The sequence below is a fragment of the Hoplias malabaricus genome, chromosome 5 (assembly GCF_029633855.1).
Source record: "Hoplias malabaricus isolate fHopMal1 chromosome 5, fHopMal1.hap1, whole genome shotgun sequence".
Classification (NCBI taxonomy): Eukaryota; Metazoa; Chordata; class Actinopteri; order Characiformes; family Erythrinidae; genus Hoplias; species Hoplias malabaricus.
In genome coordinates, this window is record NC_089804.1 from 37799602 (window position 1) to 37815339 (window position 15738).

The following is a 15738-nucleotide window of genomic DNA, read 5'->3' on the forward strand; positions in this document are numbered from 1 at the left end:
TGGATCAGTGTGGACAGGGTTTAAGAAGCATATAGTACATTTCTGAATACTTCTGAGAGCATTTGATAGCATTTGACGCTATGCAAAATTAGCAACATTTGGTGATTAGTTCTGGATCACCAATGCCATTCTTAAGGTTTTTGGATAGACAGGAAGCGCTCCAGATCCCCATCTTTGGGAATAATATATGCCTCTAAGCGGCACGGTGGCGCAGCAGGTAGGTGTCGCAGTCACACAGCTCTAGGGGCTTGTAGGTTGTGGGTTCGATTCCCGCTCCGGGTGAGTGTCTGTGAGGAGTGTGGTGTGTTCTCCCTGTGTCTGTGTGGGTTTCCTCCGGGTGACTGTCTGTGAGGAGTGTGGTGTGTTCTCCCTGTGTCTGTGTGGGTTTCCTCCGGGTGACTGTCTGTGAGGAGTGTGGTGTGTTCTCTCTGTGTCTGCGTGGGTAGGTGGAGACTCAAAGTGTCCGTAAGTGTGAGTGTGTGTGTTGCCCTGTGAAGGACTGGCGCCCCCTCCAGGGTGTATTCCTGCCTTGTGCCCAATGATTCCAAGTAGGCTCTGAACCCACCGCGACACTGAACTGGATAAGGGTTACAGATAATGAATGAATATGCCTCTAACATATTATTACATATTACATTGTGCATGGTAACTTTAGATTCATGTGCAGCTGCTCCAGAGTGACCCCTTTCTTTACATGTTTTTCTGTACAAGCTGTATGTACAACTGAGTGTGCACAATGTGGGTGCACCTTAAAGTATTCACTGATTATTTAGACAAATATTGCGCAATTGACCATCACAAAAGGATACCATTGCCTTCAGCTATTTGTAACACTGATATCTGATAGTAACTTATCTACTGCATTTTTGTTCCTGAGAAATCTTATAAACTGAGTAAATAATGTTATGAAATCCTAAAAGAACGCTCGTTTGTAATGATTAATCGTGACATTACCTAACCATTTACTAAGGCTACTTGCTGTCTTAAGTATTGTGAATTAATGTAAACTAACAAAGAGCTTGAGCGCTCCTAGTGTTTAACACAGTGATGTGACACCATGAGATGTGCAAACAGGACAGATCTGAAAATGTAATCATCAGAGTCCCCCTGTTATCTCAGAAAGTAGTGTGAAGCGTGTGTTACGTCAGCTGTTTCATGGTGATGCTATTTGGACTTCAGTGAATCAATGTCAGTGAAGAGGTTTCACCACTGCCGGCACATATCACAATGGCCAAAGGTTTGTGGACACTTGTTAATACAACGTTTCTTCTGAAATGAGGATTTTGATCAGTATTGTGTTCCCTTTATAACCTCCAGGCTGGAACATTTCTGTGAGGATTTGATGACATTCAGCCCTGCAAACATTAGTGAGGGTCATGTACTGATATTGGATGATTAGATCTGGGTCAAAAACACCACCCTTTTTCATTCTAAAATACAGAATGGATCTTCATCACCTCAGAGAGCACAGTTCCCTTGCTCTGCCGCCCCATGCTGGGGGATTTAAAAATGCAGCTTCTCCAGAGCATCACATTTCATTTCGCACTTTAGTACACATACAATAAGGGTGGCACAGTGGTGCAGCAGGTAGTGTCGCAGTCACACAGCTCCAGGGACCTGGAGGTTGTGGGTTTGAGTCCTGCTCCAGGTGACTGTCTGTGAGGAGTGTGGTGTGTTCTCCCTGTGTCTGCGTGGGTTTCCTCCGGGTGACTGTCTGTGAGGAGTGTGGTGTGTTCTCCCTGTGTCTGCGTGGGTTTCCTCCGGGTGACTGTCTGTGAGGAGTGTGGTGTGTTCTCTCTGTGTCTGTGTGGGTTTCCTCCGGGTGCTCCAGTTTCCTCCCACAGTCCAAAAACTCCAGGGTGTATTCCCGCCTTGCGCCCAATGATTCCAGGTAGGTTCTGGACCCACCGCGACCCTGAACTGGATAAGGGTTACAGAAAATTAATGAATGAATCAGACACATACAATATAAAGAATGGCAAAACTGCTAAGACAGACCATGATATTTGCTGTGAAAAGCCAAGTGCAATGTAAAATATCACTTTTCAGTGGAGGAACAAGAAATTGGAGGCAATTAAATAAAGCAATTATAAAACAAGAATAATTAGAAGGCAATTATAACATCAGAAAGAAATAATGTTAATAGCACAACTGCTTTATGTTCGTTATAATCACGTAGTATTTATTCTATCACCTTTTCTGTTCTTCTGTTTAATAATATTGAAGCCTAGTTTGAGAAAGCATTTAACAGTTTTAAACTGAGATTTGCATAGTTGTATTTGACTACAGCCTATAGCTGCAACTCTGGAACACTGTGAATCATCCACACATGGTGTAAGGGCACTATGCTCAGTGACTAGTGTGGCTACAGTGGAACAGTGGAACTGTGTTCTCTGGCTTGGAGTTGGAGTGCCATTTAACCTTTGGGGTGAGCTGGAGTGACCTTTGTGATTGATAAGTTATTACAAAATATTATGACATCTGACCAAGGTTCCTGAGGCTGAATGCCATCAAATTCTCACAGAAATGTTCCACCGTGTTGTAAAGCCTGGAGTTGAAGATGTTACAGCAGTTAACTCATGTCCCACGGCATAAAGACATGAAAACACACACACACACTGAACAGCTGAGATTAGGTGGATTGAATTAATCTAATTATGATGTGTCTTGCTGTGTTAAAATGTGATTAGTTTGTGTGTGTGTGTGTCACCCAAAAAGACAGGAGATGTACTCTGCATGTCATTTATGGCTGTACTTGACATAGATATTTTTAACTTGGTTGTGTGTTGGGTTTACAGCAAGGATATTCAGCTCCCAGAGATCTGCAGAGCTACGGTTTAGTCCCTGCTCTAAACTATACCTTGAGACTGAGTTCTCAGACAAGGTCTGAGCCTAAACCTTGACTACTCTGGATTTTGGATCCAGTCATCCATTATATGTAACCGCTTATCCAGTTCAGGGTCACGGTGGGTCCAGAGCCTACAGGGCAACACAGACACACACACACATTCACTCACACCTATGGACACTTTTGAGTCGCCAATCCACCTACCAACGTGTGTTTTTGGACTGTGGGAGGAAACCGGAGCACGTGGAGGAAATCCACGCGGACACAGGGAGAACACACCACACTCCTCACAGATAGTCACCCGGAGGAAACCCACGAGTACACAGGGAGAACACACCACACTCCTCACAGATAGTCACCCGGAGGAAACCCACGCAGACACAGGGAGAACACACCCACTCCTCACAGACAGTCACCCGGAGGAAACCCACGCAGACACAGGGAGAACACACCCACTCCTCACAGACAGTCACCCGGAGGAAACCCACGCAGACACAGGGAGAACACACCACACTCCTCACAGACAGTCACCCGGAGGAAACCCACACGGACACAGGGAGAACACACCCACTCCTCACAGACAGTCACCCGGAGGAAACCCATGCAGACACAGGGAGAACACAGCCAGTCCTCACAGACAGTCACCCAGAGGAAACCCACGTAGACACAGGAAGAACACACCCACTCCTCACAGACAGTCACCCGGAGGAAACATGGATTTTTGAGTTTGCCAAAAAGAAACACTGAAAGTGACAAAAGCATATACACGGGGTGTTACATTTAATGTTACCAAAGTTGTATTATATGTACATTGTCACGCCCTCGTCCTGTCATGTCTGTTTTCCCCGCCATGTGCTCTCTCAGCACATGGCTCTGTTTGTTGTTGCCCTAGTCCCGCCTTTGTTCCGCCTCCTCGTCTGTGTCTCATTTGTTACCCTGCCCCCTCGTTATCTGTCTCAGGTGCGTCTCGTCTGTGTTTTGTATTTAAGTCCCCTTCTCTCATTTCCTCTTGTCGGACATTTCACCTTGGTTGTGTCTCGTATCCAGTTGTTTCATTTCTAAGTCGTATTGCTCCCATCAATTTGTCTCTTCCTCGTTTTGTCTCGTCCGTGCCTCGCTTCGTTTCCTGTCATTGTTTTGTTTCCCCGTCGTCATTGAGTCTCACGTCTGTCTGTTTCTACTTTCCCTCGTTTTGGTATTTGCTCATCTCTGTTTCGTTATATTTTGTAAATAAAGTAACTGTGTTTTAGCATGTGCCTCCGTCTCCATCAGTCCGAGCTCCGCGAGTCCCTGACATACATTCCTGTGTTTATGTTTATATGGATGTATTTTTATTATAATCTCCCCCTTAGGGCTGCCCCAACCATTTTTACAGGCTTTGACCTAAAACAGCATCCCAGCTAACTGCAAAGCCCTTCATGAAATCTTTAAGAGCTGTGGCTTTTAAATGCAGGAGTCCAAACCCAGCACTGGGAACCACTGAGTTAGCAGTTCCAGCAACCATGGGCGGTGCCGTTCCCTGACCACTCCAAGATATTATCTTCCATTTCAAGATAACCACCAGTGCAGCCGTCTCAGGGAGGTTACCACTGACTCCAACATGACAACACTCCACATCAGAAGCCTGCTTGAGTAATCAGATATGCTCTTGCGGCAGTTTTCAGGAGAGATAATGCAACCTCCTGTGAGAGTACAGCAGCTATCAGGAGCGAAGAAGCCACTCTGATAGAAAGCAAGTGTCTCCCGTAGACTTTTATCCAACAACAAAGGTCTGGGTGCTTACACCAAAAACCTTGGATTTACCTGCAAAGAAAAGCACTGTCAATTGTAAGTGATGCTAAGGAGCTGCTGCACATGATCCTAAGGTCCAACAGAGCTGGGCTGTGGATCACTGGAGTTGGTGGAGCAACATCCTATACCTTTAGGACAGTTAGAATGCCATTTATTCTCCACTTTACAAATGTTATGTGGCTGAATGACATAAAATCATCAGAACAACGTTCCAAGGGCAGCGCATTGGTGCAGCAGGTAGTGTCGCAGTCACACAGCTCCAGGCACCTGGAGGTTGTGGGTTCGAGTCCCGCTCCGGGTGACTGTCTGTGAGGAGTGTGGTGTGTTCTCCCTGTGTCTGCGTGGGTTTCCTCCAGGTGACTGTCTGTGAGGAGTGTGGTGTGTTCTCCCTGTGTCTGTGTGGGTTTCCTCCGGGTGACTGTCTGTGAGGAGTGTGGTGTGTTCTCCCTGTGTCTGCGTTGGTTTCCTCCAGGTGACTGTCTGTGAGTCAAAACGGTCCAAAAACACACGTTGGTAGGTGGATTGGCGACTCAAAAATGTTCGTAGGTATGAGTGTGTGAGTGAATGTGTGTGTGTGTGTGTGTGTGTGTTGCCCTGTGAAGGACTGGCGCCCCCTCCAGGATGTATTCCCGCCTTGTGCCCAATGATTCCAGGTAGGCTCTGGACCCACCGCAACCCTGAACTGGATAAGCGCTTACAGATAATGAATGAATGATCAACGGTCCAAAGTCTACTACAAAAAGGCATCTCAGAAGGATAGAAGCTGATATTGCTGCAAATATTAGACAAAATCCCTAATAATGCATTGATTTTAGAAAACTTGTCCACCAGATTTTAGCTGTGGAATGATCGGCAGGCTTGTGGCAGCGGGCCTTAAATTTGCAGCTCTGAGTTCAGTTCGACCTCAGTCAAAAAAACACGTAGATTACACCATAGACCGAGTAAAATATTAAAAGCACATAAAAGATTTTTTTAACCACAGCAACCTGCACTGATCCTTAATTAAGTCCGAACCCGAGATGAAAGAAGAGCTACTACAGAGGCGTGTGAACTCTCTCCGCTCTATTGTGTGAGAAATGAAATCTAAAACGTGCTCTATACTTTACCATTATCCAAACTGAACAAACTGAAATACCATCAAGTGATTTTACACTCACCCACACTCTGCTGGCATCCCTCACTTATGTGTTTTAGAGGAAGGGAGGGAGAGAGCAAGAATGGTTCTGCATCCAACCGTGTGTGCTTTCTTGCCGGATAGTGTGTGTTTGTGTGTACACTCACGTGTGTGTGGGTATCCTCAGGGTAGAGAGTAGGTGTTTGGCTCCTTAAACGCTGAGCTTAGCCCAGCTGGTGACAGGAAGGGAGACACTAGAGCTGCAGCTTGTACAGATGGCTGTCCACTCAACCGTGATGCTGACTGGCCAACTATCATACATTCCGGGCCTCTGGTTTAAGAGCAGGGATCCATACGCATCCAAGCACACACATACTGTGTGTGAATGGCATCTTTCCCATGGGTACCTTGGCAATACAAAAAGCACAACTGCCTAGTTTTAGTCTCGAGTCTCTGCTGGATTTGAAGACAGAGATAGGCCACAGGGTTCTAAATTTGGCGTGCTTTAGCCTCGCAGATTGATGTTTTGATGTTGAAAGCCACAGCTTGGTAGTTAATAGTCTGTTAGACTGTGCTTGCCTGCGTGCCCACAACAGTAAACACCAGGCCCCATTTGCAATAGTAGGTCACACCTGGTGCCCTGGTCATGATAAAAGGTTCAAATGTAAGTGGACAGAGTGCAGTGAGTGAACGGTCAAGGGTCAGAGACAGTGCAGCAATATGGAATGTGTTCATTGGCATAGAAATGGACTCACCATGTTGTGGGAGGTTTTCTTAATTTAAGCTCCAATACAACACACCAGGCAGGCTTGGACACAGACGAGGCCTATTCATTTTCAGTGTGTATTCTTGATGGAAAATCTATTTTGGTCTGGAATTATTCTCATTCTGTCTCTGGACAAACAGGACCTTTGTGTCTATCATTTCTGCCCACTCTTCAGTTTCAATGTGGTGATTTGTCAGGATCTAATCCCAAATGCAGGGAATAATAGAAATGCGGTAATATATTGATTTGATTTTAAGGTGGTTGAAGCCATGATAGTTTCCTAATGGAAATGTGATCGATTAAGCCTCTGGGAAGATGTCACCAGATCTTAGATCACTTTTGCATGAGTTGGGGTGGGCAAGACATAGGGACCTGTCCACTGAACGTGTTTGGTAGTACTTGGAATGTGAGCGGTGGAAAATGCAACCAACTTCCAAGACACGGTACTGTATTTTTGTAGGTTATTAGTTTTTGTTTAGTTGATACCTAAATAATGTACTTACTGCCTCATGGTTCCTTAAATGTGGAAGGAAAATCCTATATATATTTATGCTAAATGGTACTTATGAATGAAAGCTAGGTCTAGTTAGTTTAAAGCCACAGTAGGTAGTACTTTTACCTTAAAATTACAGCTTCAAAATCATCGCAATGACCCACTGAGCTGTAATAGGGAGGATAAAGCCAGCACTACAGAAACTGCACTGTGTAACAGTTCCTAGCGACAGGCAGGAAACCATCCCACACTTTGTTGCAGCACAGTGCTTTAAAAGTCAGTAACACTTTGTGACTGTAGGGGAGCTCAGAATACCTCAAAAATACCTTGTGTTACCTAGTGTTGCTTTAATTCCAATTAAGTCGTGCTAGATGGCTCCTACTAGCTTTCGAGGCAGATCTGACATTTTCTACACAGACTGAATTCAAACTGAGCTTTTTTTTTGCCCTCAGCTGGACAACCCAGACGAACAGGCCGCACAGATCAGACGTGAGCTGGACGGACGTCTTCAGATGGCCGATCAGATCGCGAAAGTAAGTGCCTGTGCCTCAAGCAGTCAGCTTTCTCAGTAGGAAGCTGCTTTGAATAATATCCAGCAGGCCGAGCGGCTCCTGGGCGTCTGTCAGAACCTGAAGCACATCTTTACAAGATCAAAACATGTTCAATAATGCAGCGAGACGGGGAGGAAGAGGAGATAAAGATATGCATGGCTGACAATGAGTTCTTACAGAATAACAGCACAGTGTCTTCGTAATGAAAGCACTCTACCTCTGTAGGTTCTGTCCTAACTTCAAACACAGAGCCACTACAGAAACTGTGAATAATTTAGTAATAAAGTGCATAATAAATATGCATATCATACACTGTGTTTTTATAAAAATATATAAGTGTATTGTCCCATTTTAAACATGGCTGCCCCCAGGTGTTGCATACTGTAAAAAGCATGGAAAATATAATTATGCTCATAATTCCATAAACATTCAGGGTGGGCCATTTATATGGATACACCTTAATTAAATGGGAATCCGTAGTTTCAGGTGCTGCACATCTTGATGGTATGGTGTGGTATATGGGGTTGACTTCAAAATGGCCGCCATGGTCACCAACCATCTTTAAAAGTTTCCCCCCTCCCATATACTAATGTGCCACCACCCATTCCCATTTTATTAAGGTGTATCCATATAAATGGCCCACCCTGTAGTTACAGGCACATTCTCTTCTCCTTATTTCCATCGTCCTCATTTCTCTCCCTCTTTCCTGCCTTCCAGGGTGGTAAATTCCCTAAGTTTGTGTCGAAGGACATGGAAGCGATGTACATCGAGGAACTGAAGTCCTCTGTGAATCTGCTCATGGCTAATCTGGAGAGCATGCCCGTGTCTAAGGGAGGAGACTTTAAACTGCAGAAACTGAAGAGAGGACACAACACCTCTATCATCGACATGGGCCAGGAGGACGAGAATCAGCTGTCCAAATCGGATGTGGTCCTCTCCTTCACTCTAGAGGTGCTGGTTATCCTAAACTACCAATAGTACCCGATGAATATTTGGACAACCAGGTTTCCATTAACACTGGCCATATAGAGGATGCGATGTTGTAGATAGTGTTACTGTAATGTTGGGTGTGTCTGAGTTTAATGCATTAGAGACAACTTCCCCTCCTGCTGTAGCAAGTGGTGTCAGGTCTTAAGCCAGAGCAGTGTAGCGGAGGATGAATCACTAAAAACAAGTAGCAATAATCACTCACAGACAATGTAATGATGTAATGGTGAAATGGCCGAGCCATGCACCTGTCGCACTTCATCAAGTAGATTGAGGATTTTTGAGAATTACATTTTACAAGCTGTTCATTTTGAACAATCGCACACTGGCATTAAGTACTGCGTCAGAAAAGCCATGTTTTTTGCCTCTGCAGCACATTTCATTTGGATTTCAATTCGAAGGGAATTTAGAAACTGTCACCTTGTGTTTGTCAGATTCAGGCTCGGCCAGGCAGGACAGAGCAACCTGTGCATTTATTAGAATTGAATACCTGTGTGTGTGTGTGTGTGTGTGTGTGTGTGTGTGTGTGTGTGTGTGTGTGTGTGTGTGTGTGTGTGTGAACCAGGAATATATCACAATTTGCCGATTTCTCTTCCTTATTTGGACCACATCACACCATAAGTCAAGGATTGAAGTCAAGGGTGAAGACACATTGTAAAGCATTTCTCTGTAGTTAACATATGTGAGATGTTTGAGATGTTTCACACCTCCAAAGTTTGGTTATAGAAGTTGTTTGCTTGTTCTGCTTCTCTAGATTCAGTATCCCCAAATATATTTAATGATTTTGTGGCAAAGATGAAGGCTTTAAGGACTGTTTATCTGATGGGGACAGGTTTTATTGCATGGTCATCAACACCCATGCTTTTTGAACATGAGGATTCATTACTCAATTAATGAATGTATTATATATAAACCCAATCCTCAGAAGGTATGAAATCGCCTTCATTGACCATTGATCATTGACAATGGATTGTTTTTATGATTGTTTTTGAAACCTATGGAACATTCGCCTCACAACTGTCAAAGCAAAATCAAACAAAAACACCTCAGCTTGCCTTAACCAGCACTGATGACCTACAAACATCTTCCTCAAATCCTGGCCCTCTTGTGGGATGGTGTTAACTGCAGACCCAGACAAACAGAGCTGTGTAAAGGACACCCCCTGTGGATGTCCCAATAGTTCCATGCCCCATGTTTCCATGCTGCTGATTTGTGGGTGTAGACTGACAGGTTGGGAAACAAACAAAATAAGTTCTCCACACTGCATCGATATCACATGGAAGAAACTATGAAACCCAGATTGAGTGGGAGGCGTTGACACTTTGCCTTAGCTAAGTTTCTTCTTTAACTACTCATTGCTTTCTGACCCTGAATGGTAAATCACTTTTACAGTTTTCTTTATTGACGCAGGCTTATCCAACATTTCTTCTGATAGCCAGGGTATTAATAAGTAGTTTGCCCCCCTGTTGCTGCGGTATCAGGCACCACACCTCTGAGGATTATTTGAACATTTGATGGCATTCAGCCATGAGGGAATTAAGAAAGTCAAGTACTGATATTGGATGATTAGTCTCTGGATCATGAAAGCGTGTCCAGCTCATTCCAAAGGTAATAGATGTATCCCTATCACTGCTCCACGGACCAAAGCTTGGGGTGGGGTGTAATCCGCGTTTAGCCAAAGCTTGGCATTGATTTTGACAGAAGCACCGACTTAATATAGTGTCTGTTCATCATCTTTATCCTCTTTTTCTTTGTCTTCTCTGGTCTCAGGTTGTGATAATGGAAGTCCAGGGCTTGAAGTCTCTTGCCCCCAACCGCATTGTCTACTGCACCATGGAAGTAGAGGGAGGCCAGAAGCTTCAAACTGATCAGGCTGAGGCCTCCAAACCAACGTGAGTCATGTCAGCTGACTTGATTCATATTAGCGTATGCAATGTCTTAGGCAACATAGTGTTCTCCTCCAAGCGTGTTGCACTGATTGATGTATTAGTGGAAGTTTGATGTGGTTTCACATCATGTGACTAATCATGTGTGTGTGTGGGGGGGGGGGGGTAAAATATATAATAATTGGAAGAAAGCCAAGGCATCAACAGGTGAATAAACACAGACACACACACATTCACACCCACGGACACTTTTGAGTCACCAATCCACCTACCAATGTGTGTTTTTGGACCGTGAGAGGAAACTGGAGCACCCGGAGGAAACCCACGCAGACACAGGGAGAACACACCAACTCCTCACAGACAGACACCCGGAGCGGGAATCGAACCCACAACCTCCAGGTCCCTGGAGCTGTGTGACTGCAACACCTACCTGCTGCGCCACAGTGCCACCCTAGTACATTATATACAACTCATAAATAGATATTTCACCTCTGCTGTGTATCAGCACGCAGCACTTTGTATCAACGTGCACAAAATATAAGACCGCCGTAGCAAGGTTGCAACTCACAATGCAAAACCGCCATTCAGAAAAAGCGTGTGGTGTGTATATGCACTGGTGCTAAAAGAGTGAGTAAGGTCATTTTCCTAGCGAAAGCATGACACATATTTCAGTGAGGGAAATATTTCAGAAGGAGTCTCACACTGAATAATTCATTCCGCTGTGTGATTGATTAAAGTAACAGTATTACACTGGCACCCTGTCAGTGATTCCCACAGCTTTAGCTGCAGGTGCTTGTTATTGTGTAAACAGAACCCGTTTCCCCGAGCTCATGTCTTCTAAGGGTGTGGGATTTCGGTCTTAAATCTCAGGAAGGCAATATTGTCTGTAGGCAACAGGGAAAAAATGTTTCTGTAAGGGACAGTGCTATTCATAATCGTACTGAATGATAACTGACACAGACCTAGATATCCATTTCTTCCCATTTGTCATCATAGTTCCATTTGCCAGCCAACGTTTTCTATAATTGTCATGTTGTGAGGGTATGTTCTGGGTTGAAGTTACACACGCTTTAGTAATTTTATTATTTATTATTATATAGATCCTGTTTTAGTGAGTTTACCAATGTGCTAACAGCACTCCCTTGTGGGAATCAGAATTATTGTATTTTGCAAAACAAAGGTCCTCAATGTGAACTCTAATTCTAATCAGAATTATTTTAATCTAGATTTAATTTTCTAGTACCAGGGTTTCCGTCGCTAATGTTTTCCTACAGTCCTGAATTAAAGGTCTTCTCACTGATGTAAGTTCAAGAAACTTTAAAAGAGAGGTTTATTATGTGGGTGGTATGTGACAGTGTGTGAAAAGTTGGTTAAAGGATATGATGCAATGAGGAGTGTCAGTCTTCCACTGAACTCATTACTCAACAGGATTTACCAAACATAGTTTGTAGAAAGCTGTTGGGACATACATGCAGCATGTATCTGACCACGCACTTGATGAACTCCTCAACTGATCCCTCAGTGCTGACTTGACTGAATTGTGTGTGTGTGTGTGTGTGTGTGTGTGTGTGTGTGAAGGAGAGACAGAGAGAGAGAGAGAGAGAGAGAGAGAGAGAGAGATCTTCTTCCCATGGAATGGCTTTACACTTAATGTTGGAAATGGAACATTGCTGTGAGGATATGATGGCAATCATCCACATATACATGGTGCTGGGTGATAAGCTTTGGACTCCACTCCAACTCAGCCCAATACACAATATACTGAAACTTGATTCATCACTCTAGAAAACAGTGCTACTGTTCCACAGTCCAGTGTAGGAGCGTTTTATACCCCTCCAGCTCATGCTTGGCAATGAGAATGGTGACCTTAAGCTCATGTGCATCCCATTTACCTCATATCTCTTCTGAGCATCTCATTTCTCATAACCAGAAAACAGAAACAGTACCCTCTGACCCAGGTTTGAGAATGTTCTAGATTCACACAAAGCTTAAACACAGCTATGGTTTCTGTTTATTTCTCTGTGTTTGGTGATGTGTGTGTATGTGTGTGTGTGTGTGTGTGTGTGTGTGTGTGTGTAAGGACGTGTATGTTGTAAGAGAGTAGCCTCCAAGTCTGACTTAGTGTCATTTATCATGTGAGCAGATTAAATTACCCAGACAGAGCTCATTAGTGAGGTAGACCTGTTATGGTGGCTATTATTAGCGAAGGAATATTAATTACTGGCGTTAATGGCTTAATAGCTGTTAATGTCTTTAGAGAGTTATATAGATTTGAAGGAACATGTATAAGAAAATCATTCATTTCTCTTTACCTTACACAGACAGTCATTATTTTTCAGTTGCTCAGTCTGTAACCTTCAGATCACACGAAGAAATGTGTTCTCTGGAGTGACTGGGCATTAAACAACCCTTACTGAATTAGCTGGAGTGGTGTTTAGAACTAATAATCCAACATCATCATTGGATCCATTGCAGCTAAATACAAACAAAACCGGGGTGGCACATTGGTGCAGCAGGTAGTGTCACACTCCAGGGACATGTAGGTCCCGCTCCGGGTGACTGTCTGTGTGTTCTCCCTGTGTCTGCGTGGGTTTCCTCTGGGTGACTGTCTGTGAGGAGTGTGGTGTGTTCTCCCTGTGTCTGCGTGGGTTTCCTCCGGGTGACTGTCTGTGAGGAGTGTGGTGTGTTCTCCCTGTGTCCGTGTGAGTTTCCTCCGGGTGACTGTCTGTGAGGAGTGTGGTGTGTTCTCCCTGTGTCTGCATGGGTTTCCTCCGGGTGACTGTCTGTGAGGAGTTTGGTGTGTTCTCCTTGTGTCTGCGTGGGTTTCCTCCGGGTGACTGTCTGTGAGGAGTTTGGTGTGTTCTCCTTGTGTCTGCGTGGGTTTCCTCCGGGTGATTGTCTGTGAGGAGTGTGGTGTGTTCTCCCTGTGTCTGCGTAGGTTTCCTCCGGGTGACTGTCTGTGAGGAGTGTGGTGTGTTCTCCCTGTGTCTGCATGGGTTTCCTCCAGGTGATTGTCTGTGAGGAGTGTGGTGTGTTCTCCCTGTGTCTGCATGGGTTTCCTCCGGGTGACTCTCTGTGAGGAGTGTGGTGTGTTTTCCCTGTGTCTGCGTGGGTTTCCTCTCGGTGCTCCGGTTTCCTCCCGCAGTCCAAAAATGCATGTTGGTAGGTGGACTGGAGACTCAAAAGTGTCTGTAGGTGTGAGTGGGTGAGTGAGTGTGTGTTGCCTTGTGAAGGACTGGCGCCCCATCCATGTGTATGTGTATTCCCGCCTTGCGCACAATGATTCCAGGTAGGCTCTGGACCCACCGCGGCTCTGAACTGGATAAGCGCTTACAGATAATGAATGAATGAATGAATGAACAATCAAATCCTCACAGAAACGTTCCAGTGTCTGACACAATGCCTTTCCAGAGAGGTTTCTTTCAAAAAAATTTTTGAAGGAACGGCCGTATGTCTGTATTTTAGTCACGCACATTCAGAAATGTTTTTCAGTGTGACCCCAAACCACATTATTTTTAATTTCATTCTTTTAGTGTTAGTCACATTACTGTCTCTGGTAAATATGCTAATGTAATTGCCTTTAGCGCTACCTGAAGGAGAACACTGAGATAAAATATCTTCATGTGCCACCATTCATCTAAATGCAAATTGATAGAGGGGGTGAAAAAAACAAAAACAAAGGTATGGCGCCGTCTAAACAAGCTGAATCAACTGAGATATGATGGAAATGTTTGCTGTGATGTTGTGTTCAGGCCAGTGGGCTGTTTAACGTATTCTCGCTTCTATTTTAAGATCACTCTCCCTGAGTTGTTTTCATTCACTATCGGCCCTGTGCAGGCTCAGGAAATATACACATCAGAGAGTTCTTGGCAGAACACTATGGAGACAGAGAGACATAGCCACTATTGGTTGGTATTTCTGTTGACATCTAACAGACTGGTATATATATATATATGTTGTCTGTACCTGCTTATCTAATTCAGGGGTTGCAGTGGGTTTGGAACCTACCTGAAATCACTGGGAGCAAGGCAGTAACACACCCTTGAGGGGGCACCAGTGCTTTGCAGGGCGACAAACACTCACACATTCACTCATACACTTTTGAGTCGCCAATCCACCTACCAACCTGTGTTTTTGGACTGTGGGAGGAAACCGGAGCACCCGGTGGAAACATCACTTCCAAATGCTCCCTGGCCACTGTGGCTGGCAGTTCGCTGCTCCAAGTGTGTGTCCTCTCTGCCTCTAGTGTGTGTGTGTGTTCCCTAGTATCTGTGTATATTCACTACCATGATATTGATATTATTACTGTAATAACATTTCATAATATTTCATTATTATTTTCAGACCTGCTTTCAGTTGTTCAAAGACATGCGAAGGTTAATTTTTGCTCTTTTCTATTTCCTCGCACACACACACACACACTTGGCAGGCGTTGGACATTCACACAGTTGCTCTGATTCACTCTCCCTGTCTGTGGTGTCACAGAAGCTTTGTTCTAGCTTTCTGCACACTTGGTCACCCACTGATGATTCAGTGAGAATACATCTATGAGGTGTGTGTTTGTGTGTGTTTGTGTCCATTTACAAGTTAATATGATTCATTACTACAATTAAGAGGCCAAACAAGCGTATTCACCACACACACACATTTTTATTTTATTCAGTTTTATCATGTAGATATTGAGCATTAGGAAAAATCCACTAGCCACTAGCCACGCTGGGTTCATAGCAAATGTTTTTAGCTTTCATTCCAAAAATCCCTTCATCCTAATAAGCTGTAGTTCATAGTAACTACGTAAGGCTGTGTTTCTGGCTGAAAATGCAGAATGAAACATTTGGACTGTGATGTTGTCACGTAGTGGTATGTAGGGGAGGTCAAAGAGCAATGAACAGGGAGGAGGTAATCGCAGGAGACTTAATTAACACAAAAAGGGAACTAAACAGAGACAAAGACTACTAAACTCACTATGTAAGACTAATTTAACTCATTAATTCATTCATTCATTATCTGTAACCGCTTATCCAAGTCAGGGTCGCGGTGGGTCCAGAGCCTACCTGGGTGCAAGGCGGGAATACACCCTGGAGGGGGCGCCAGTCCTTCACAGGGCAACACAGACACACACACATTCACTCACACCTACGGATACTTTGGAGTCACCAATCCACCTACCAACGTGTGTTTTTGGACTGTGGGAGGAAACCGGAGCACCCGGAGGAAACCCACGCACACGCGGGGAGAACACACCAACTCCTCACAGACAGTCACCCGGAGGAAACCCACGCACACACGGGGAGAACACACC

General features: G+C 44.5%; 1 protein-coding gene across 1 annotated transcript in view; it reads left to right on the top strand.

Annotated features, from left to right (window-relative positions):
• The window catches only part of cadpsa (Ca2+-dependent activator protein for secretion a), a 127838-nt gene that overhangs the window by 46561 nt on the left and 65539 nt on the right, over positions 1-15738 (top strand). Inside the window, exons 4-6 of the mRNA XM_066670357.1 lie at positions 7465-7545; positions 8281-8514; positions 10321-10442. Of these exons, the coding sequence (XP_066526454.1) occupies positions 7465-7545; positions 8281-8514; positions 10321-10442 (437 nt within the window). The remainder of the gene's footprint in view (positions 1-7464; positions 7546-8280; positions 8515-10320; positions 10443-15738) is intronic.